The following is a 23,276-nucleotide window of genomic DNA, read 5'->3' as shown; positions in this document are numbered from 1 at the left end:
GTAAACAAAGAGAAGCATCCATAGTCTTCAGAGCAGACGCTTTTCCTCTCCACCTAGATGAGCAGGTCGCTATTTCCAGATATCATCTCATTGTGACCACGAGGGAAGCACATGTTATCTGATCTGGAAAATTGAGCAGGGGCTCACCTTTACTGGGCATCTGTGTGGGAAGGTCACAGGTCAGCAGGGAGTCAAGATAAATGGGCAGCTACAACACAGCATGGCGAGGGCCTTGTGCGGGCGGAGGGGTATCATATCCGCAAGCGTGAACATCTCTTCAGTAGTGTTTCAGCTTTCTACTGCTGCATAAAAAAATCACCACACATATAGCAGCTTAAACCACATTTATTACCACACAGTTTCCATGGGTCAGAAGTCCAGGCATGGCTGAGCTAAGTTCTCTACTAAGGGTCTCAAAAGCTGTCATCCAGGTGCGGCTGAGGCTGGGGTTTTATCAGAGACCCCAGGGCCTCTCTCAAGTTCATGTAATTGGTGGCAAAATGGTTTCCTTACAGCTGTAAAATCAGGACGGCTTCCTTCTTCACGGTCAGCAGAAGTCTCTACTGCTTCAAGTCTCTAACCTCCAAGCCCTCAGGGCTCACCTGATTTGACCAGGCTGACCCAGGAGAATTTCTTTTTGGATTAACTCAAAGTCAACTCATCAGGGACCTCAATTACATCTGCAAAAAAAAAATCCCTTCATCTTTGCCATATAACTTTACCTAGTCATGGGGGTGACAGCCCATCATCTCTATGGGTCCTATTCACACCCAAAGGGAGGGTATTGTGGAGATGGGACCAAGGGATGGGATGCTGAAGGGCATTTCAGAATTCTGCTTACCACACTAACCATGGAAGAGGTGCTTCACACTTACCAACTCATTTCATTCTCAGAACAATCCTATGTGATAGATACTATCGTTGTCCTCATTTACAAGTGAGGAAACTGAGGCAGAGAGGGGTTAAGTAATCAAGTCAAGGTCCCACAGCCAAGAGGACCCAGTGCTTTGAGAAAACACAGCCTCATGGAACGAGGATCCCTGTGGCAGTCAGGGAAAGAGGCGTGGGGGTGGGGGGAGCCTACCAAAGTTCGCCTTGCTGTTTCATAAAGCGTTGCCATGGAAACCCTGCATGAAGCATCACTTAAAGAGCTGTTTGATTATTTTTTCAGGGTGGCATCTGCAGTCACCTAGCAGCAGTACTGACACACACACGCGCACACGCACACGCACACACACACACACACAGTGACTGAGTTAATGGGTCTAGTGCAGGCACCTGGCAGGAGATCTCTAAGGTCTATTGATAAAAGAATTGCTTATTGACAGGATCAGGGTTCTGGTCGGTGTCTCTATTGCAGGGAACCCAGATCTAGGAACCTTTCAGGTCCCAATGGTCATGGTGCTGTCAGTCTTCAGTCACTGTGGGTCCAGAGAGACTCTCAGCTGCCCCCTCTGTCTCCTCCCACTGGCCTATCCTTCCAGCTCCAGCCCTGCTTGCCTTCTTGGATCTTCTCATGTCAGCAATCTTAATGTCTTTGCCCAACCTGGGAGTGGGATAGGACTGTGTAGAACTCATGAACGTTAAGCCTGGACACACAAACCTAAAAGGCATGAAACTTGTTCACTCACAGCCCCTTGGATGAATTCCAGCTCCCATGATGGCACAGAAAGTCCTGGACACTTATTGATCTTGTCCCAAATCTTCAAGCAAGGTCTAGCCTTGCAGATCAATGAGGCAGGAGGCCCAGGTTAATCATTATGATGACAATGATGATAATAATAATACTGCCATCTAGTACAACGTCTTGCCAAGCCCCATGCAAAGTGCTTTGTATATATAGTTTCATTGCTCATTTGTCAGTTCATTCAACAAGTATTTATTGAGCAATGGCTCTCTGCCAGGTTCTGGGTCTATACTAATGAATGGGTTAGACAGGCTCCCTGCTTGCATGGAGTGTACCTTCTGGTAGGGAAGACAGACAGTAAACAAAGAGGGGAAAGACAGCCAGTTGTGATAAGTGCCATGCAGAGACTTAAAATAGGATAGACTTGGAGACAGGACCAGTGGGCTTCTGCCTCTTTGATTTGTGTGGTGAGGGGAGGCCTCTCGGAGGAGGTGATAGGTGAATGCAAGAGCCCTGAGGTAGGAACTTGGTAAGCCTAAGGACCAGAAAGAGGGGCCATAGTGGCTGGAGCATGGTGAGGAAGGAATCAAGGGCACCAGCAGAGGTTGGCCATGGAGACTGCAGGTCTAGGACAGGAGGGTGGGTTTTATTTGAAGGGAGATGAGAAGACTTTGGGGGGTGTTAAGCAGGGGAGAGACATGCTCTAATTTGTGTTTTAACAGATCCCTCTGGCTGCTGTGGGGGCAAGAATGGAATCAGGGAGATTAGTTAGACCTTTGCAGACACCGGGTGAAGGATACTGGGGCTTGGGCCACGGAGGTAACACAGGAGCCAAAGAGGAGTGCTTGGATTAAGGTATGGTCAGCAGGGCTGACTGATGGTATGGATGTGGGGGTGGAGAAAAGAGAGGATTCTGGAATATTCCTAAGATTTTGGTCTGAGCAAGAGGGTAGATAGAGATTCCATCTTCAGAGCAACTCTAAGATGTCATGTTTTCTGCACTGCATAACTTAAAAAGCAGACCCACAATGGCCTGTCACCTGCTACAGCATGGATGACTCTCAAGGACATGCGAAGTGAAGGAAGCCAGTCACAAAAGGATAATACGATATGACTCCACTTACATGCAGTGCTTGGACTAGTCAAACTCACAGAGACAGAAGGTAGAATGGTGGTTGCTAGGGCCTGGGAGGAGGGGGAAATGGAGCGTTATTGCAGAGTGGGTACAGTTTCAGTTTTGCAAAATGAAAACAGTTTTGTGGATGGATAGTGGTGATGGTTGTACAACAATGTGAATATTCTTAATGCCACTAAACTACACTTAAAAATGGTTAAGATGCTAAATTTTATGTTATGTATATTTTACTGTAATTAAAAAGAACAGAGCTAGGATCTCATAGTTGGTAAAAGGCCAAGCCACATTTGAACTCAGATCTGGGGTGTTAATTGCCGCGTCACCCTGCTTCCAGGAACATGGGCCCCAGCCTGGATGAGAGCTCCCTCATGGTACCAGTGTCGAGGTAGAGATCAGCCCACATCATACACTGGTGTGGCCACCATAGGAGGACACCAATCCCCGGGTGTGGCTGGTTTGGCACCTGCAAGTGGGATGTTTGACTGGAGAGATGAACAATAGAAAGTAGACTGAACACCCCCACTTTATTTTGTGTAATAGTGTCAGCATATACAAAGTAGCCCGATAGAAATGATGATAGTGATGATGATGATGGTGGTGGTGATGATCAGGGTGACACAAAGTCAGCTTCCACACACGGGCATATTGGTGCCAAGCCCTTCATACATGACATTTTATCAATCCTCACCACAACCGTACAATGTAGGTACTTTCATTATTCTACATTTCATTCTTCAGATGAGAAGACTGAGGCTGAGTGACTTTCATTAAGGTTACCCATGAGTAAGCGGGAGTGGAAAATCAAAATGTGGTCTGTCTCCAGAGCCTGAATGCCTTTCTAGAGATGACCCGGTTAAATGAGGAAAGTAATTAAGAAGGTATAACAGCACTCACTCCTGAGTGTTCTATTTTTTGGGCCAACTTGAAGGGACACCCGGGTAATTATTTCCTAGAATGAGCATCCTCTGCACAGGCCCCAGGATGCTCCACACTCAGCCTCCTGCGCAGAAGCTGACACCGCATTTGCTTGGCGACAAGTCACAACAAAGCTCTGCACACTCCCACCCCGCCCCACTCAGGCGGCGCTTCATGGGGGAAAATAAGATAAAACAAAATCAAGCTGAGCTCCTAATTCACATTCCATCTCCGGCAGCTCCTTGATGATAAATAATTCTGGAACTGGAAATGAGGCAGGAGAAAGGCAAATGGGGATCCGGGCAGTGTGGCCCAGCAGCCCGTTCTAGTTGGGATCGTCCTCTCTTCTTCCTTGGGATGGCGAGACAGGGTCCACGGGTGACGAATAAACACCTTGACCTCCTCCTCCTTTTAAAAGAATCATTATTTTCAACCGTGGTGAAATACACATAACACCACTCATTATCTTAACCATTTTTAAGTGTGGAGTGAGTTCATTGGCATTAAGTATCTGAAGTACATTCACACTGTTGTATAACCATCCCTGCCATCCATCTCCAGAATCTTTTCATTTTCCCAGGCTGAAGCTCTGACCCTAGACTCTGTAGTAACTCCTCTTTTCCCTCTCCCCCAGCCGCTGGTAACCTCTATTCTGCTTTCTTTCTCAATGAGTTTGACTACTCTAGGTATCTCATTTAAGTGGAATCATACAGTATTTGTTGTTTTTGTGACTGGCTCATTTCACTTACCATGATGTTCTCATGGTTCATCCATGTTGTAGTATGTGTCAGAATTCCCTTCTTTTGTCAGGGTGAATAACATTCCATCGTTCGGATGTACTATGTTTTGTTTAGCCATTCACCCATCATGGACACTGGAGTTGCTTCTCCCACTTGGCTGTTGTGAATAGTGCTGCTATGAACATACCTCCTTCTCCTTTACTGCAGGCTTGGGCAAGTTAATACTGACTTAACCCTGGCTACCTTCAATTGTATAATTGTGGGTATTCGGATGACCAGAGTTAAGTCAGCATTCCCTTCCCTGCCACCAACCGAACTGCCACCCGCACACCCCTCACTTGGCCTCCACTAGATCTTACCCTGGGCCCTGCAGGTTTCCATAGCAACCCAGTACCAATCAGCTGTGGAAGGCAGTCAAGTTTAGGGGTTTGAGTCCAGGCTTGTTACTTACAAGGTTTACAACCTAGGGCAAGTTAGTTCATTTCTCTGGTCTTGTTTCCTCATTTGTAGAAACAAGATCATGATAGTACTCTACCTACTTCGACTCTCAGGGGAGGGGGTTGAAGGAGATCATACTAGCCCTAGGTCTGTGCCAGGAATTGTGCTGTGCCAGGTGCCTTGCATGGATTATCTGCCTGGATCCACACAACAACCCTAAGAGATAGTTATAGTATTATCCTATTTATAGATGAGGAAACTGAGTCTTGGAGAGGGAAAGGACTTGTTCGAGGTCTCATGGTAGCGTGGGGGATTGGAGAAGGGAGTGAGCGTGGCAGGGAACCAGCATCACTGGGCAGTGGTACTGGGATTCTGAGCACTGGGCTTGTACCCTTATCCGTGGGAACTGCCTTGCAAATGAAGGCTAGTCTGATAAATTTTTGACATGGTCATGGCTGGCTCCTTAGTCAATAAAATCAATCCATATCTCTCAGGGAGCAGGGTCAGCTTGAACAGGCAAGGCTCTTTTCTGGCGGGGACATTTTAAGCTTGGAATGGGGCTGTCAGGTGAGCCATGCTGGGCAAAAGCACTAGGAAACCATGCCTGACCTCGGGGGCCTGTGGCTCCTGTCTTCCTGGGAGGAGGGTACATGTGTTTTATCTTTTCTCAAAAGATCCCTGACTCCAAAGTAGTAAAGACCCTTTTGATTCTAGCCCATGGATCTCAGAAAAAGCTACAGACTCTAAAAGGACTATGAGCAACAGAGATTGGGTTCTACTGAAAACTTAGAGAGGGGAGGTTCCTGGGTCAGCTGGACTGTAGACATCATGGAAATGTGGCGAGTTGGCACAGCTTGAGGTTGCAGGACAGACAGACTGTGTGAGGATTCCGGGGCATGTGAGAGAAGCTGGTCCTGGCTGTGTAGCAGAGAATGGGTAGGCCATGGTGACCACAAGACACCACATTTCTACGACTCTGCAAATTTAAATTTATTTACTGCTCGTATATCTGTCCTGGGCAGGTGTTTAATGTGGTGGGGAGCTCTACTCCACCCAGAAATTCGGGAATAAATCCTCCTTCCACCTTGGAGACCCACGTCCCTTGGGTCTGATCAACAACATCCAGCCAATGTAGGAAGAACATGCAGGAGGCTGCATGGAGGTTTTTATGGGCCAAGCCTGGCCATGGCCTGTATCACTTTTGCCTATGGTCCACCTAACTGCAGGGAGGTCTAGGAAAGGTTGTCTAGCTGTGTGCCCCAAGAAGGGAAGATGGAATTTTGGTGGAGCTAGACTTTTTTGCCACATGCGGCCATCCAACAAACATTTGCTGGTGCCCAATGCCTTAGGGAATGTTTAAGGAACAGAAGCCCCCTGACGTGAGTTCAGTAAACATACGGCCAACAATTTCAAGAAAGCTAAGTACATTGAGGTTGTCATCCATCCACTCATTTGTGCATCCATACATTCATAGAGTCATTGATTCAACAAATAGTTTTTGAGTGTCTACTGTGTGCTGGCCGCTGTGCTATATGCCGGAATACAAAAGTGAAAAAAGTCAGACAAGGTCTCTGTTTGCATGGAGCTTACATGTTACTGTGTGTGTGCCTGTGTATGTGTGTGTGTGTGTGTGTGTGTGTGTAACAACAAAAACAAGAGCCACATAAAATGATTGCTCATGACTGTAAATACTCTGAAGGTATAATAAAGGGTGGTGAGGCAGAATAGCTGAGGTTGGATTAAATGTCAGGGTAGGCTTCTCTGAGGAGGTGACATCTGAGCTGAGTGCTGAAAGATGATCATGAGAGAGCAATGCAGAGTGGAAGACAGAGCAGTTCTGGGCCAGGGAATATTGTGTAAAGGCCCTGGGGCAGAGAAGAACTTCATGTACTTAAAGATTATCCACCATCACTACCGTTATCCTTATTCAGACCTCTACCTCTTTGCTCTATTACTTTTCCTCTGTTTAATACCACTGGTTCTATAACTGGACCATCAAATTCAACAGCTCTGTTCAGTCATCTTCTGGCTTCAGCTCTCTTGGTGGCATTTCATACATTTCCAGCCAAGTTGTCATTCTTAACATGCTTGTGGGCGTCAAGGAAACTCTTGGTCAGAGTTTCCTAGGACTCAGCCCTTAACTGCTCTTCTCGTTCTCTCTGCCTTGGCTCCTGTGGTCTCCCCACCATGCTGAGTGTCATCGGAGCTGTGTACAAAGCACACTGGACCACTGGGCTCCACGGAGGAGAAGGGGATGTCTTCCCAGAGGTGACTTTTGAACTGAGTCTCAAAAGGTGGAGAAGGATGTGCCAGATGAGGAAAAGCAGAAGATTACTTCAGAGGTGGGGCCAGCAACTACAGAGGCCAAGAAGCATGAAAGGGCACAAAGGAGAGGTCATGGAAGGAGAGGTGATAATTCCAAAGGAGCAGGAATGTGCGTGGTTGAGGGTGTGGTAAGGATGGAAGTAGAGGGAGGAAAACCTGGACAGATGGCCGAGTCCAGATCATGTAGGACCTTAAATGTCTTGCTAAGAAGTAGACGATTTATTCTGCCAGCATCAAAGAGTCACAAGAAGCTTAAGGATGGTGCCTGGGTTTGTTTTATAGGCAGGTGAGTGTCAGAGCAGGAGGACTGGAGAAGGAGGTGAGCCTGGCAGGGAACCTGAAGTGGAGGATGGGTGGGTAGATGGGAGAAAGGCAGGGAAGAGATTGATTTTTCTTGGCAATCAATGATGTAAATGGCTAGTATAATTGCTTGGCACAGAGCAGATCCTTGAAGGTCATTTGGCCTCACCTCTTCTTAGGGATTGCAGCCTGGGATGGGCTCTGATATTTTTTTAAACACAAGAGCACTTTTTGTAGAGTGTAAGCATGATGAGGGCAGGGAGGACACTCATCATCAGTTCCCAGCACACCACTGGTGTGTGAAGACATTGGTTGAATGAGTGAATGAATAAGCAGCTCTAGTAAGCCATGTGCCTCTTGAACAGATGACAGAATGGAATGCAGTGTCCCTAAAATTTAGACAAATTCTTGTCTTTTTGCTCAAGGGAGGAAAGAGAGAACTAGGCTGGCTTCTGAAGCCTCCCTCCTGCCCTGGAGATGTGTGCTAACAGACTGGCCTGGGAAAAGAGAGTGGAGGGTTAGAGACTTGGCCAATGTCAGTCAGGAATGACTGTAGGTCAGATTGTCAGATAGAGGACCAAGGGGAAAGATAAATTGGGGTTCTCAGGTGTCTAGAAAAACACCCAAGGTTCTGAATAAGGCCTGACTCAATGCAGTAATCAGTTAGGAGCTGGAATTAACAGCTTTCTGTCTTTGGTGAACAATCACCATGGTGGGATGATCAGGTCAACAGTGGCTCTTCAGAGACATGAAGACAGATGCAGGCTGTTTGGAGGCCTCTCATCCCAGTCCTTGGCTGAATAGGAAGGAGGGAGACAAGATACCCAAGATGGCATAAGGCTTCTTCTGTGCATATGACCTGTGCCCCAGGACAGTTGCAGGCCAGGTCTGGAAAGTGGGGAGTGCAGCTCCCTTGATTTCACCTGGGGATATTCAGGGCCTGGTAAACACCTGGCTCCCAGGCCTTGATTTCCTGGGCCTGTCAGTAGCCTAGCCTTTGCTGTAAATGTCATCTTGCCCAGCTGTGCCAACTGCTGGCTTCTCAACCACGTTTCCCTCAATGTCCATCCTCAACAGGCTCTCCTACCTAAATACCCACATGCCACATGTCATGTCCCTGAACATACCCACATACCCACACATTTCATACATATGCAGCTTACATGCATATATAGACACACACATGCTCGTGTAACACCAACACACCAGCATGACTATAGACACTCTCCTCTCTCTGTCTCTCTCTCTCTCTGTCTCTCTCTCTCTCTCTCTGTCTGCTGGAGGAGATATAAGGAGAGCCGTTGTTGCTGGAACATTGGGTGTGAGGAGGAGACAGGGGTACGTACAGTTGGAGACATGGGTGGGGCTAGCTCATGGAGGACCTTGAGTGACATTATAGAACTTGACACCAACTGAAGAGCTTTTAGGAGGGAATAGCCATGATCCTACTAGTTGTTTAGAGAATGGGTTGGACTGGGGCAAGTCTGAAGACAGAACAATGAGGAGGCTATCTCCAAGTCCAAGAGAAGAAACTGAGATAGGGTAGGGGCTGGTCCTGGAGCCTGAGCAATGGGGTGGAGGCAGATATAAGAGATGGAAGAAAGCGAATTCAAGAGACTGGGTGTGAGACCAGATGAGGTCTCGGCTTGGATGGCTGACTGGATGATGGGCTAGTCCCAGGTGCAAGGAACCCAGGGGAGAGATGGGTTTGGGGTAAGGGCAGGAGAGTGCTTTGGGTCATGTGCAGTTGGAGGCATCTCTGAGATTTTCACTTAGTGAAACCTGAAAGTAGCAAGACTTGGAGTCTAGAGTCAGGAGGAAGGTCTGGACTGGGACTTGGACTGCAGACAGGAAGTTAAGAGTCACTAACCCTGGGAATAAGAGCCTGGAAAGCAAGCAGTAGGGGCTTCTGTGCTCGTGGCCATGTGCCACTTCCTGTCTCTGGAACATCCTTCCTTCTATCAAGACCGTACCAAATGCCTCTTCCAGGAAACTTCTCTAAATTATTCCTTCCCCTCATCCCTGAAGCTGTGAGCCACTGGCTGGTGGGCCAGGGCAGCACAGGGCAGCTGAGGAGAGGGTCAGAGAGGGGACCAGGTCTGAATCCAGTGATACATAGGGTCTCCTCTTGCATTTCAGTTTGCAGCTGGGTAGGACTATTCATGAGTGATTCTTATTAGGCTGTAAGGGAGGTCTTTAGAATTCAAAGCAGCAGACCGCTCCCTGGCTCAACAGGAGCAGTGTAGGTCTAAGGGATGCTGCCTGCCTGGCAGAGCCAGGGTGCATCCCATGTTCTGGCTCCTGGGGCCATCTGCTCTCCCCAGCCACTGTGCCTGGCTTCTCTCTATTTCAGCTCCAGCCTCTCCCACACTGCCCTGGCATCTTCTCCCAGGGAACTCCAGGGGCTTATATGTAATCACATCCTAAACTTATTGAGCACTTCCTGTGTGCCAGACACTGAGATAAGCACTTTGCCTGGTTTATCAGACTTAATCCTCTCAACAGCTCTCTAAGCTGGGTGCGATTATTACCCCCATTTTATTGGTGAGGAAGCTGAGATGCAGGAAGGTGAAGTAGCTTGCTATTTAAGTAACAGTGCTGGGAATTGATTATGAGTCCAGAGTCCACCTCCAGAGTCCACTCTCCTAATCCATACCTGTTATATAACCAGTAACCCACAGTGAGGAGAGGCACAGATGGAATTCAAACCCAGGTCTATGGGACGCCGGAGACATTTTCTGGACCATGACACCCTGTGTCTCCCTGACCCTGACAGCCCTTGATCCCTGCCTCTGAGATCACAGACTGAGCCAGCAGATGCTTGAGACATCTCTAGGGTTAGAACTACCTCCACGCCTCTATCCCTGCATTCTGTACTGTGTCTGGTAAAACAGGAGCTTAAACACAAGTGTCAGGCAGGCCCCATGAGTGTGTGATATAACACTGGCTTCTGAGGGCTGTTCTGGTTGTATAAAGAGACGTCTGTGCAAAAGTTTATTAATCCAGAGAGGCTACATGGAAATGGATCGGTATCTTGAGATGGACACAGGTTGTACATAAACATGAGTGGTTTATTCAAATATGTGGGAGAGTAAGTGTGTTGTATCTGTTGTCATGTGTGTGAATGTAAGAGCTGTGTTCAGATGCATCCTGAATTTGTCTTTTTATACGTGCATGTTTATGTGTATGAGAATGTATGTGTGTGCATGTCTCTTGTAAAGGGGAGTATGTGCATGGATGGATTTGTGCATGTTGAGTGTGAGAGTGTGTTAGTATGCTTGTGTTTCTGTGTAAGACATTTTTGGGTCTTCTAAGTAAGGAGCTTGTCCAGGGCAGAAGGCAGAGCCCATTCTACCACTTGCTTCTGTGATGTCAGAGGACTGAACAGATGGCCTCCCCCTGCCCAGCGGCCTCCATGAAGCTTTTGGAGAGTAGTTGGACTCCAGAGATGAGTGAAAGTGAATGGATGAGGCAGGGGCTCTCCTTTCCCACTGTTCCTGATCCTCAAACTGCAAAATGTTCACCAAGCACCATCTTTGGTCCAGTTAGAGGGACCTGTAGAAAACAAAGCCTCAAAGCAGACTCCGTAGCCAGCAAGATAGTCTTGTGACTCACCAACTCTTCCTCCGCTTCTACAGCAGCTAAGAAAGAAGGTGCCAAGGTCAGGCTGACTAGGTGTACATCCCAGCTCACCTGGTACCATGCTGTGTGAATATGAGCAAGTGACTCACCCTCTCTGAGCCTCAGTTTCCTCTCCTGTCCAATGGGCACAGTATCCACCTCAGGGCTGTTATGAGCATTAAATGAGACAGGATTAAGTGTGAAGTTTGTCATAGAAGTGGTCCGTAAGCGATGGTGCTGATGCTGAAGGAGGAAGCGAGGAGGACGAGGATTCACAGGACACTCTACAGGAACTCAGGTGTACCACACGTTGAGTCCCTGTCTTTTGTAGTCGCCCTGTTCACCATCCTTTGCAGAAGGTACAAGAATCAGATAGATGATGGCGGTCAGACACCACTTCCTCAGTTCCTCTTTGGGCCCCCTGTCTAACTTTTCTTGGAAGGAGAGAGGCCATGGGTCTGGAGCCTTGGGAACATTGTGCTTCTTCCAGTAGAATACGAGTTCACCTGTCTCTTGCCTTAAGAAGAGAGATGGCTGTGAGGTGTGCTGGGGCTTCAGGGCCCTGGACAGGGAGCCAAGTGGAGGAAATAGGGGCTCTGGAGTTCTGTTGTCTAGGGGATTAGTTGATGTGTGGGACATTGCTATGGGCATCCCAAGTAATGCTGGTCCTCAAGGCAATACTTCCCTACCAGTCAGCAAGATATAGGGGACTAAGACTCAGCCTTGGGCAGGGGCAGCAGAGCCTGACCCAGAGCAGGGCTCCCACCCTGGGGGAGGTTAAGGAGATAACAGGGCTAGTTATGCAGTCTGTTGGGACAGCCCTGGGAAGTGATAGAGTGACTTCCCAGGTGGGCAGCCTCACCGATAGTTATAACCCCCAGCCTCAAGGCAGGTCACTCCAGCTGGGTTCAGAGCCTCCTCTTCTTTGAGCTCCTTTGCCAGGATTGGTTCCAGGCTGAGGCCATAGAAGATGACATTCTGTTTGCAGCTGGACAGGGATGTGGGCCAAACATGGCAGCCCTGGCCATAAACTTCCCAAAGCCTGAGGGTCATTCTGCCCCAGACAAACAGAAAACATATCCTGCTATAAAAGTTGTCAGGCAGCCAGGTGCGGTGGCTCATGCCTATAATCCCAGCACTTTGGGAGGCTGAGGCGGGTGGATCACTTGAGGTCAGGAGTTCGAGACCAGCCTAGCTCACTTGGTAAATCCCCATCTCTACTAAAAATACAAAAAAAAAAAAAAAAAAAAAAAAAAAAATTAGCTGGGCATGGTAGTGCGCGCCTGTAATCCCAGTTACTCGGGAGGCTGAGGCAGGAGACTTGCTTGAACCCGGGAGGTGGAGGTTGCAGTGGGCCAAGATTATGCCACTGCACTCCACCCTTAGCCACAGAGTAAGACTCTGTCTCAAAAAAAAAAAGTTCTCAGATGAAAAGAAAGAAGGTTTTCTTTCTTTTTGTTTGTCCTCTTTGTCCTTCCTTAACATGCTACGTTCATCTGAAAGCGATTAGTTTACCTCTTTGGTAAGAATTGATTTTACCACCACAAGTTACTAGCCAATGGGTCACAGAAGACCTTAGGCCAGCCCTGCCCCCAGAACAAACAGTCCTTTGCATGTTCCAGTGGGAGACATGTTTGTCAAGAAAAACATTTTCATAGTAACCTGGAAAGTTCTATGTAAATGTCAACTACCCTGGCTATTGTTGTTTTATTTTCATGATGACTAATACAGAAAGTAAAGCAACTCAGGTTTATCTTATCCCGGAATCCAATATCTCCCAAAATGTGTTTCACAGAACAATTCAGATGTTATTAGGCATTACTGAGAGAAAAGTTCCAAAGTCAGGGCAGTGATTATATATATAGTCAAATTTTGGGAAATTCTGGATTAAGCAAGGTTAAGCAGGTTTTTCCTGCAGAAACTCAGATCAACTTGTAAGCACTGGTTTCTTCACAAGGAGGGAGTTTCTGTGGTATTTTTAAAAATTACCTGATACACTGAACGTTTTTCTCATTACATTTATTTCTCAGCCAGTGTATCATGGAACACACTGGAAGACATTTTTCGACCCCGCTATGCAATTAATCAAATTTAGCCCCAAATTGCATATTTAGCTATTCTAAGCCTAATATTAACAGTATTTTGCCTTGTTTCACCATAGGGTATCACTGATTTTCCATGTGTTTTTCTGTCTAGATACGTTTGATTATCCCTGTGCTAGGGTGCCGTGGGGGCATGTCGAGCTGAGCAGGGGGCAGAGAGGCAGGTGCTGGAGAGGATCACATAGGACATAGGATAAAGGACCTGGTGCCAGCCTAGTGCTCTTCCTCCAAGGAACCAAGGCTTGCCATAGTCTTCTGAAACAGGGGCAGCACATGTTATTGGTTTGGAAAAAGTGAACTTCCCTCAGAGAGTGACAGGAGAAAGAAGGAGGCACTGTGGCTCACTGCTCCCCTACAATCTTGCTGTATCCCAAACCTTCTCAGGTCCTACCCTAGGAGGCCCTGAAATGTCCCCCTCTACATCCACTCTTCTAGTTCAATATTAATTCCTTAAAGGCAGGGTCTCTAGCTCGTCCCTTTTTCCTCTACCCCATTTCCCCAGAGAAATGGCCCCAACCTTTTAAGAGGTTGAAGTCTTCGATGCAGAAGAGATACCTCTTCCCTCTGGGTCAGGATTGCCCAAATTGGCAAATGAAAATACAAGAAACCCAGTTAAATTTGAATTTCAAATAACAAAGTCTTTTTAGTAAAAGTATATTCCAAATATTCCAAGGGATATGCTTATACTATAGAAGGGTTTGTGTTTCTCTGAACTTCACCTCGAAATGGGAGTCCTGTGTTTTACTTGGCAGCTCTATTCTGGGGCCTATGATGTTTGCTTCTTGGTAGTGCTTCTTTAAAAGAATCCCAGGTGGAAGAAAGGAAGCCATGGGTTCTGTGGTTAGGAAGCAGCAAGGAGAGTTCTGTTCTGACAGCCTCTCCGTGGCCCCTCTGGTGCCATGATGGACGTATTTGCAGCCCCAGCTAGTCCAGGTTGGAGGAAAGGGGCCAAGGAGAGCTCTGACTGGGTGTGGGTTGGGCATGCTCTAGGCCTGGCAAGGAGAGGAACTCTGAAGGTACCAAGAGCATGGACTTCACGCTGGGCAAGCAGTGAAACAAACAAAGGTCTTCAATTCTGGGAGATCAAATTACAACATGGCAAAGCAGCTTGGGTTTCAACCCCAGCTTTGATCCCAACCTGCAGTGTAGCCCTCGTTCAGAGTTAGCCCAGCTGTTCCTCAGTTTCCTCCCTGTAAAAAGGAGACATTTGTGCCTCCATCCAGGTAAGATGAAATAGAAGATGACTGAGCAATGTGCCCAGCTCATAGTAAACACTCAAGCCGTGACTGTTATTACTTTCACTACTTCTATTACCTGTGTGACCCTTCAGGTCTCTAAATTCAGCTGTCTCTTTGGTAAAATAAGGTCATCATTACCAACCTAAGGATTAGCTATAAAGATTAAAAATGAATCCCATTTTAATGGGGAAGGGTGGAAGCTATAAATACACAAGCCCTTCCCTGCAGCCAGCACAATGCCCACCTGTCCCCAGGGCCACATGGAAGGGAAAAGGAAATTTGATGTAGGTCTCAATATTCAAGTGCCACCTGCCTGTCCCTTCCAGTTCCTGCCAGTCACCTCTGTCCAGCACCCTCCCTGGTGCAGCCCACTTGCCCCACAGTCCCTTCCCATCCTTGACTCCCATCAAAACTGACCTTTCCTCACTCGCCTTTATCACAGGAGAGGGGTGGCTCCTGAGATATGAATCATGTGCCTCACATAAGTACATAACTGAATAAACACTAGTTCAGGGTCAGGAAACCGTGGTCTGTGGGTCAGCTGGCTGTTTTTATAACTGAAGTTTGGTTGGAACACATATTGCCTGTGGCTACTTTCACACTGCATGGAAAACATCAGGTCCCTGTGACAGAGATCGTATAGTCTACAAGGTCAAAAAAATTTTCTGTCTGGCCCTGTATGGAAAATGTTTGCCAATTCTTACACTAGTTTACTGCTTCGTGTGTGTGTGGGTGTAATTCTGATTAATATATAATATATATTATGTATACATATAGATTTCATTCACTCAACACATTCCGGCTTCAACTGAGCACTCTCTTCCTGCCAGACATGAAATCAATGCTAGATATATAAAGAATACAGTACCGTTCCTGCCCCTCAAGGAGTCCAGAGATGAAAATAGACACCTAAAGAAACAATTACAAGTAGGCTCAGCTCCTGTTTGGAAGCCAGGGTGTTATAAATGGATGAATGAATGAATTACAACACACAACAAAGTGCAGGAATTGAAGCGCAAGGAAACCCCCACATAACTCCTTAGGTGGGGTCCAAAAAAACCCAATCTTGTAAAATGTGGGATTGTGAGATTGCAACATTAACAAAATGAGCAGAGGGAGCCTGCGTATTTCGTGGGCCAGGAGATTCAGGATTCTAAGAGCCAATCTCCAATGACACTGTGACAGTATTTATATTCAATCAAGATGTGTTCTTGTGGGATCTTATGGGTTATACAAGACACCAAGGGTATCAAGGAGGGCTTTACGGAGGAGGTGACATTTAAGTGTGGCTTTGATGGAGTTTGCCAGATGAAGAATTTGAGAGAAAACGAAGGAGTGCTTGGGGAGCCTGTGGTTTAGAGTAGCAATGGTAGAGAGGACTACATGAGAGAAGGCACAAAACATCAGCAACAGTCAGATCACAAGGATGGGGGCTGCCTAGGCCTAAGCTTTAATTTATGCTGATGGCAACAGAGAGGTTCTTAAGGTTTTCTTTTTATTTCCTTTTTTTAAATTAATCTTTCAAATCAGTACATATTCTCATGAGAGTCACCCAGAAGACCAGAGGTTCTGTGTTTGCCTGTGCCTTGGTGGTAAGGAACTTACTTTTTTTTTTTGAAATGAAGTCTCCCTCTGTTGCCCAGGCTGGAATGCAGTGGCCAGATGTCGGCTCACTGCAAGCTCTGCCTCCCGGGTTGATGCCATTCTCGTGCCTCAGCCTCCCGAGTAGCTGGGACTACAGGCGCCCGCCACCTCGCCCGGCTAGTTTTTTTTGTATTTTTTAGTAGAGACGGGGTTTCACCGTGTTAGCCAGGATGGTCTCGATCTCCTGACCTCGTGATCTGCCCGTCTTGGCCTCCCAAAGTGCTGGGATTATAGGCTTGAGCCACTGCGCCCGGCGGAACTTACTTTTATAATGTGGGCTCCTGGCAGGGTCAATAGGGCAGTACCATGGTGAATTTGTCATTCTACAATGCTGGCTTCAGCATTGCTGGGTACAATGCATTGGAGAGGGCAAGGCCAGCGGTGAGAAGATCAGAGTTGGGTACAGAAGTCCAGGGAAGAGACATGAGGGTCTTCAGATGAGAAGGAAGTTGTAGGGCTAGTGTGGTTTATGGAGGACAGGAAACTCCAGGAGAGAGGCCAGGTTTGTTGCTCTCAGAAGTAAAAACCTAAAAACAAGAAAGGCCCTGGAGATTGAGCAGTTAAAGCTCAGAGAGGTAAACCCAGCTGGGCCAGTGGAATAACTTACACGAATAGATCACTGGGAGTTATTCTCAATCTCAGCTTTTCATTCTCCTGGAGCAGTCCAGGCTCTATTTCTCATATTATGATTCAGTAGGTTTAGGGATAGGGTCTAAGCATCAGTATCTTTATGAAACTTTCCACATGACCATGATGCTGAAGGTTGCAAAATCACAAACGTGAGTAGAGAGAATGAATAGGCTTATGGCGGAGGGCTTCCGCCTGACAAGGATTAGGGCAAAGCCCAGCAGGGCGGGGCCCGCTGACTAGTTGTGGGTAGCATCCTCTATCTGATGCCCTGGTACCCTTGCCTCTGTTTGATTGACAGGTAGCAGGAAATATACAGGACCAACCTAGAGGTCAACTTGCCTGGTTGTCACCCCAAATCCTCTCCCTGAGGAGAATACATGTGAATTCCTTGTGAGAATGTTTCAAGGTACACTAGTCACCATGGACTTCCTGTGGAATGGTCAGTGCAAGAATGGCCTAGTGCAGGCAGAAATGTGGAATCCCAGGCTGTGATGTGAAAACCCGCCTCTGTCCCTGGAGTGAGCTGTGTGGCCTTGGATAAATGCTCCAACATCTCTGGCAACCATGCTTATCTCAACAAGGGATGATAATAGCACCTCTCTCGATACGTTGTTGGGAGGATTGAATAAGATCACTAAATCTCTCAGTAAACTTTTATGAAGGTATTATTATACATCAGGCACTGTTCTGGGAACTGAGAAACAGCATTGAACAAAAAAGACCAAAAAATGCCTGTCCTTATGGAGCTGACACTGTCGCAAGGTGAGACAAATAGTAAACAAATGGATGTATCAAGCAAAAATATATATCATATGTAGTATATGATGTATATTAACTTTATATATGACATATATAAAATGTATAATTATATATCTCATGTATAATAAAATATAAATATATATCAGTTGAGTGGAGAGGAAATGGAGACAGCAAGTATAGAAAACTCTTTGGGGATGGAAATACATGAAAAGCACTTGACATTAAGGGTAGCACAGAGTAAGTATGCAATGAATTATGTTTAAAAGGCCAAACCGCTAAAAATAAGGGAGTTATAAAGATTAAATAAGCTAATATATGATGTAGAAGTGCCTAGCACAGATCCGGAACTCAAAAAAGAGTAGTTCCTATTCCTCCCTCCCCGATCCTGCCCACTGCCCCCAGATCACACACATATGGACACACGTACACAGGCATCACCTTCTCTTCTTTCCATGCTGAGGATTGTGGGAAGACTAAATCCTTCTCCCCGAATTATTCTTCCCAACTAGCCTACCACTTGGTATCAATCATATGGCCATGGAGATGAAACAAGTTACTTGATGGAAGATAAGAAATCAAAACATATGGAGGGTGCTTGTCCAGAGAGTGTAAATGACTCTTCATTATAATATGGGAACCAAAGTCTCAAATTAAAAATAAAAGAAGGCATGGTGTAGCTTTTGCTGCACTTCAACCACAGAGGAGATTCATTGTCATACAGTTACTGAGAATATTATGTTGATTGGCAAGAGTCAGGCTTTGTAGAAGGGACAAAAATTCCCCACAGCTAATCTACAATGGAATTGTTCAATGTCAGGCACTGCTTTAATAATATTGTTCTGGGCTGCGCTGGATGTAAATATCTCCCTCTTCATTTTGTAAGCAATCAAAGGGAAGCTTTATAGATGGGAGAGCATGAACGGTTATAGTGTCTGTGCTAAAAAATACACGGACATTCTAAAAAAAAAATCAAAGAACACGGTACCTTAGAAAGGATTGGCTTTGTAGCTTATCTCCAATCTCCTATGTCTGTCCAGCAAGTTGCACATTAGACACATAACAAAAGACCACACTTTAAATGTTGCCCTTGACATTATTAAAAAGTACAGGATTGGCAAATCAGACTGAGAAAAAAAATCAGACTGTTAAATCTGGACAGGCAGGTAATCTCTCTTCATCTTATTGCAGTGCCTAGAATGATGAAGGGAGTAAGAGGACTCTTGTTTATTAAGCACCCACTATGTGCTTGGATGCTTTGCCTCTGTCAGAAGCAATCTCATATTCCAGAGTGCTGAACAATGGAGGCTGAACAAGAAAGACCAATGTCCTCAACCTAGCTCTGTGATTTTCTAGTTGTGTGGCCTTGGGCAAGCAAGTGAATGAAGCTCTCTGTGCCTGTTTTTTTGGTTTTTGTTTTTTTTTTTCCACCTGTAAAATGAGGATACTACGTATCCCACAAGATAAAGTGCCAAGTATGTTTCAGGTCCTGGACTAAAAGTTTATTTTACTTTTAGTCCAGGACCTGAAACATACTAGGCACTCAGAGGTAGGTATTATAAGGTGAATTTTAATCTGCACAACAGCCCTGTGATGAGCTGAATTGTGTCTCCCTAAAAGCTATGTTGAAGACTTAACCCCCAGTACCTATGAATATGACCTCATTTGGAACAGGGTCTTTGCAGATGATTAAGTTAGGATGAGGTCATTAGGATGTACCCTATCCAATATGAGTGGTGTCCTTATAAAAAGGGGACATTCAGACACAGAAACAAAGCAAGAGAGCACCATGTGAAGACAGAGGATTGGAATGATGCATCTGCAAGCCAAGGAACAGCAAAAGTTGCCAGCAAACCACCAGAAGCTGGGAAGAGAAAAGGAAGGATTCCCTACAGGTTTCAAAGAGATCATGGCTCTGCTAACACCTTGATTTTAAACTTCTAGCCTTCATAACTGAGAAAATAAGTTTCTGTTGTTTTCGGCCACCTAGTTTGTGGTGCTTTGTTACAGCAGTCCTAGCAAACAAAAACACCCTTACATGATGAAAAAGTATCCCCATTTTCAGGAGAATTGAAGGCCAGTGAAAGTTTATGGCTCAAGATTGCACAGCCAGATCTGGGATTTGAACCCAGGTCTCTCTGAGCCTAAAGTCTGCCCTTTCTCCATTCACTGTGGGACCTCTCAGGAGTGGAGCTTGGCATAAAAAAGTAGGTGGGGTTGGAAATGAGCCCCATTCATTACACCCAGGTCCCAATGGAAGCATCAGGTCAGAATGGTCTGATTATGAACAGCTCATTAAGTAAAGAGCAGTGAGCATTTGAGAGTGACTTTTTAAGAAGAATCGACTTTTATTTATAGTGACGTTCCAGTCATTAATTTTGAAGGAAGAAAGCCCAAAGCAGAAGCAGGTTCATTAAAAATTTGACATTAGTAATTTAATTAAATTGGGTCTTTGCATCTCATTGTGGAAAATGAAACGTTAGTTCTACACCAGTTCTCAGCTCATTTCCCCTAGTTGGCTCCCTCCCCTCACCTTAGCTTGCTTTTTTCTCCAAATGTTTACCTGACCTGTCCTTCCCACCCCCAACACTCATAAACATGCACACATCACAGTTATTGCCTCTACTGTAAGCCAGCTGCATGGGATTATGGGAAACGCCAAGTGAACCAGCAGCAGGGCATCATGGGAAATGCCAAGTGAACCAGCAGCAGGGGACTGATCATAGAATATGCTAAATAAGCCAGGAGCATGGGATCATGGGATACACCAAGTAAGCCAGCTGCAGGGGATCATGAGAAATGCCAAGTAAGCCAGCACTGTGGGATCATGGGAAATGCGAAGTAAGCCAGCAGCAGGGGATCATGTGAAATGCCAAGTAAGCCAGCACTGTGGGATCATGGGAAATATCAAGTAATCCAGCAGCAGTACAGGATCATGGGAAACACCAGGTAAGTCAGCAGCAGGAGATCATGGGAAGTACCAAGTAAGCCAACAGCAGGGGATCATGGGAAATGCCAAGTAAGCCAGGAACATGGGATCATGGGAAATGCCAAGTAAACCAGCAACAAGGGATCATAGGGAATGCCAAGTAAACCAGCAGCAGGGGATCATGGGAAATGCCAAGTAAGCCAGCAGTGTGAGATCATGGGAAATACCAAGTAAGCCAGCAACATGGGATCATGGGAAATGCCAAGTAAGCCAGCAGCAATACAGGATCATGGGAAACACCAAGCAAGCCAGCAGCAAGGGAATATGATAAATGCTAAGTAAGCCAGCAACACAGGATCATGGGAAATGCTAAATAAACTAGCAGTGTGGGATCATGGGAAATGCTAAGCTGGGCCAATGGACAGGGCAATAGAGATAAATCTTTTCATCTAGGTCATCTCGCTTGTCACAGGTAAAGAATGGGCAAGGGAGAGCTCTCAGTCTTTAAGATTCACTCCCACAAAAGTATAAGCCTCTGAGGGCTGACCCCACTGTGCCAAGCACAGAAAGCCCATGATGAATTTTGTTACATGAAGGAATTAATATGTGAATGAGTAACTCCCCAAATAACTAATTAATGAACATGCACATATGTCCCTACAAGTGCCAGGCACTGTGCTAGTCTCCCAGGATATACCTGTGAACCAGACTAGGCCCATGCCCTCATGGCCCTGTGGCCCAATGGAATGAGAACATCTGCCATTTTGTGAGCACCTACTATGTTCTGGGCATTGTGCCAAGCGTGTGGCATTTATATTGGTAACCCCCTCAACCGCTAAATATTTTTGGCCTCACTCCTTTCTCAGTTGAAGAAACTAAGGCTCAGAGAGTTCATGTGGCTCAAAGTCACACAGAATAAGACACGATGGCACCTGGTTTCACACCCAGATCAGGCTGGTTCCAAAGTCTACCGTTACCCTCTACACTGAACTGTTTCCTCTCAGAAGAGGGAGAGAGGAACGGGGAGGGAATACCTTTTTTCAGAGGGTTCTGAGATCATCAGGGCTGGTAGAGAGAGTTCTGGAAAGAAGATACTAACAGCAACATTGGCAGGAAGGGGGTATTGCAAGGACTAGGGGAGCCATTTAGAGTCCAGACCTGCCCACTTCCACTTCCCCATCACTGCCACCCCACTCTTTTACTCCAGGCTCCCTCAGCTCCTGGGTTATCTCTGGCCTCAGGGCCTTTGCACATGCTGTTTACTCTTTTTTGTTTAGCTAAGTCTTACTAATCTCCCAGGGTTCTGCAGAGTTGTCACTTCCTCCAGGAAGTGATCTCTGACCTCTCCCCCAGCTGGGTTTAGTTCCCTACCTGTCCCTGTCCCATCATAACACTTAGTATGCCATTAATTGTGCACATCACCCGCCGGACTGAGACTTAGATTCATTTGTGTTGTACTCACTGTACATCAGGCTCTGTCCTAAGCACTTTGCATACCTTAACTGGCTTAATTCTTGCAACAATTAATTTGATATAAGGAAGGTGCTGTTGAGCTCCCTATCTTACAAATAAGGAAACCGAAGTGCAAAAAGGTTAAAAGACTTGCTCACGGTCCCACGGGTGGTAAGATGTCAGGCTGGGAAGTGAACCCAAGCACAGTGGCTTCCAAGTCTGCACTTTCCACCATCTGGCTGCATGGCCTCTCAGAGAGAGCCTCAATAAATCATTGCCAGGTGGATTAATGGAGAGGTACTTAAACGGTAGTCTGGGCATGACTAAGACCCCTACTCCTCACCCCATGGGGGTATCCTAGAATGATAGGAACTGTTGACCTTTAAGGCACAGGCAGTTCCAACTCTGGGGGACAAGGCAGAGGGCAGGGGGAGCTGGGTCAGGTGGGACAGGTGACTGACTTATGGGCACAGAGAAGCTGTATCCTCCTCCCTCCTTATTGCCAGGTTGTGGTGCTCTTGCATCCTCCCCAAGACTATTTCCTCTGCCTCATGAGAGCACACTTGCAGGTGACCATGATTGCTTGACTCTGGCCACACACTGTGCATGGTGTTCCCTGGCTCCCAATTTTCCCCCTTTAAACCAGTCAGGCTGATGAGAACCCAGGCTCTTGTCTTCCCACTTCACTGCCTATTCTGCCTAATCCAACCCTTTCAACTCCCCTGAACCTGCGGGGCCAAAGTGCCCCTCTGGCTGCCAGGGTGGATCACGCATGAAAGAAAGGACACTGGATTTAATGAGCACCTACTCTTATGCCATGCCTTATGTCCCTTCTATGGTATTTAGTGAGAAGGAGTGTGGAGTCTGAAATCAGGCCAGCCATGCCCAAGAGATTAAAGTGATATTCCTGGGATTGCATCTCTAGTGATCAGGATGGACATAATTCACATCCATGGCTGCACATTAGAAAAGGCAAGAAACCTGGACGTCCAGTTGTAAATCTCATGTGTGAGATTTTGAGTAACCCCTCTTTCTTCTGAGTAACCCATTCTCAGGGAATCCACAGCCTTGAGAAGCGGGCAGATCAGCAGTGGGCAATGCTGTTCACAGAAGAAATGAGTTCCAGGAAGCCCAAGTGACCTAGGGAGATGCTACTAGAAAACCCGGCAGGTCTCCAGCCCAACTCACAGGCTACCTGTCTCTTTCTCTGTCTCTCCTCACAGTTCTCCCCAGCCACACATGTGGGAACCCAGGGAGGCTGCCCAATGGCATCCAGCAGGGCTCAACCTTCAACCTCGGTGACAAGGTCCGCTACAGCTGCAACCCTGGCTTCTTCCTGGAGGGCCACGCCGTGCTCACCTGCCACGCTGGCTCTGAGAACAGCGCCACATGGGACTTCCCCTTGCCTTCCTGCAGAGGTAGGT

General features: G+C 46.6%; 1 protein-coding gene across 1 annotated transcript in view; it reads left to right on the top strand.

Annotated features, from left to right (window-relative positions):
- The window catches only part of CSMD2 (CUB and Sushi multiple domains 2), a 653,486-nt gene that overhangs the window by 208,868 nt on the left and 421,342 nt on the right, over nt 1–23,276 (top strand). The window contains exon 4 of the mRNA XM_050747220.1: nt 23,076–23,270. Within this exon, the coding sequence (XP_050603177.1) occupies nt 23,076–23,270 (195 nt within the window). The remainder of the gene's footprint in view (nt 1–23,075; nt 23,271–23,276) is intronic.

This window comes from Macaca thibetana, chromosome 1, assembly GCF_024542745.1.
Source record: "Macaca thibetana thibetana isolate TM-01 chromosome 1, ASM2454274v1, whole genome shotgun sequence".
Taxonomy (NCBI): domain Eukaryota; kingdom Metazoa; phylum Chordata; class Mammalia; order Primates; family Cercopithecidae; genus Macaca; species Macaca thibetana.
Note: the sequence above shows the minus strand (reverse complement) of the source record. Positions and strands in the feature narration are given on the sequence as shown.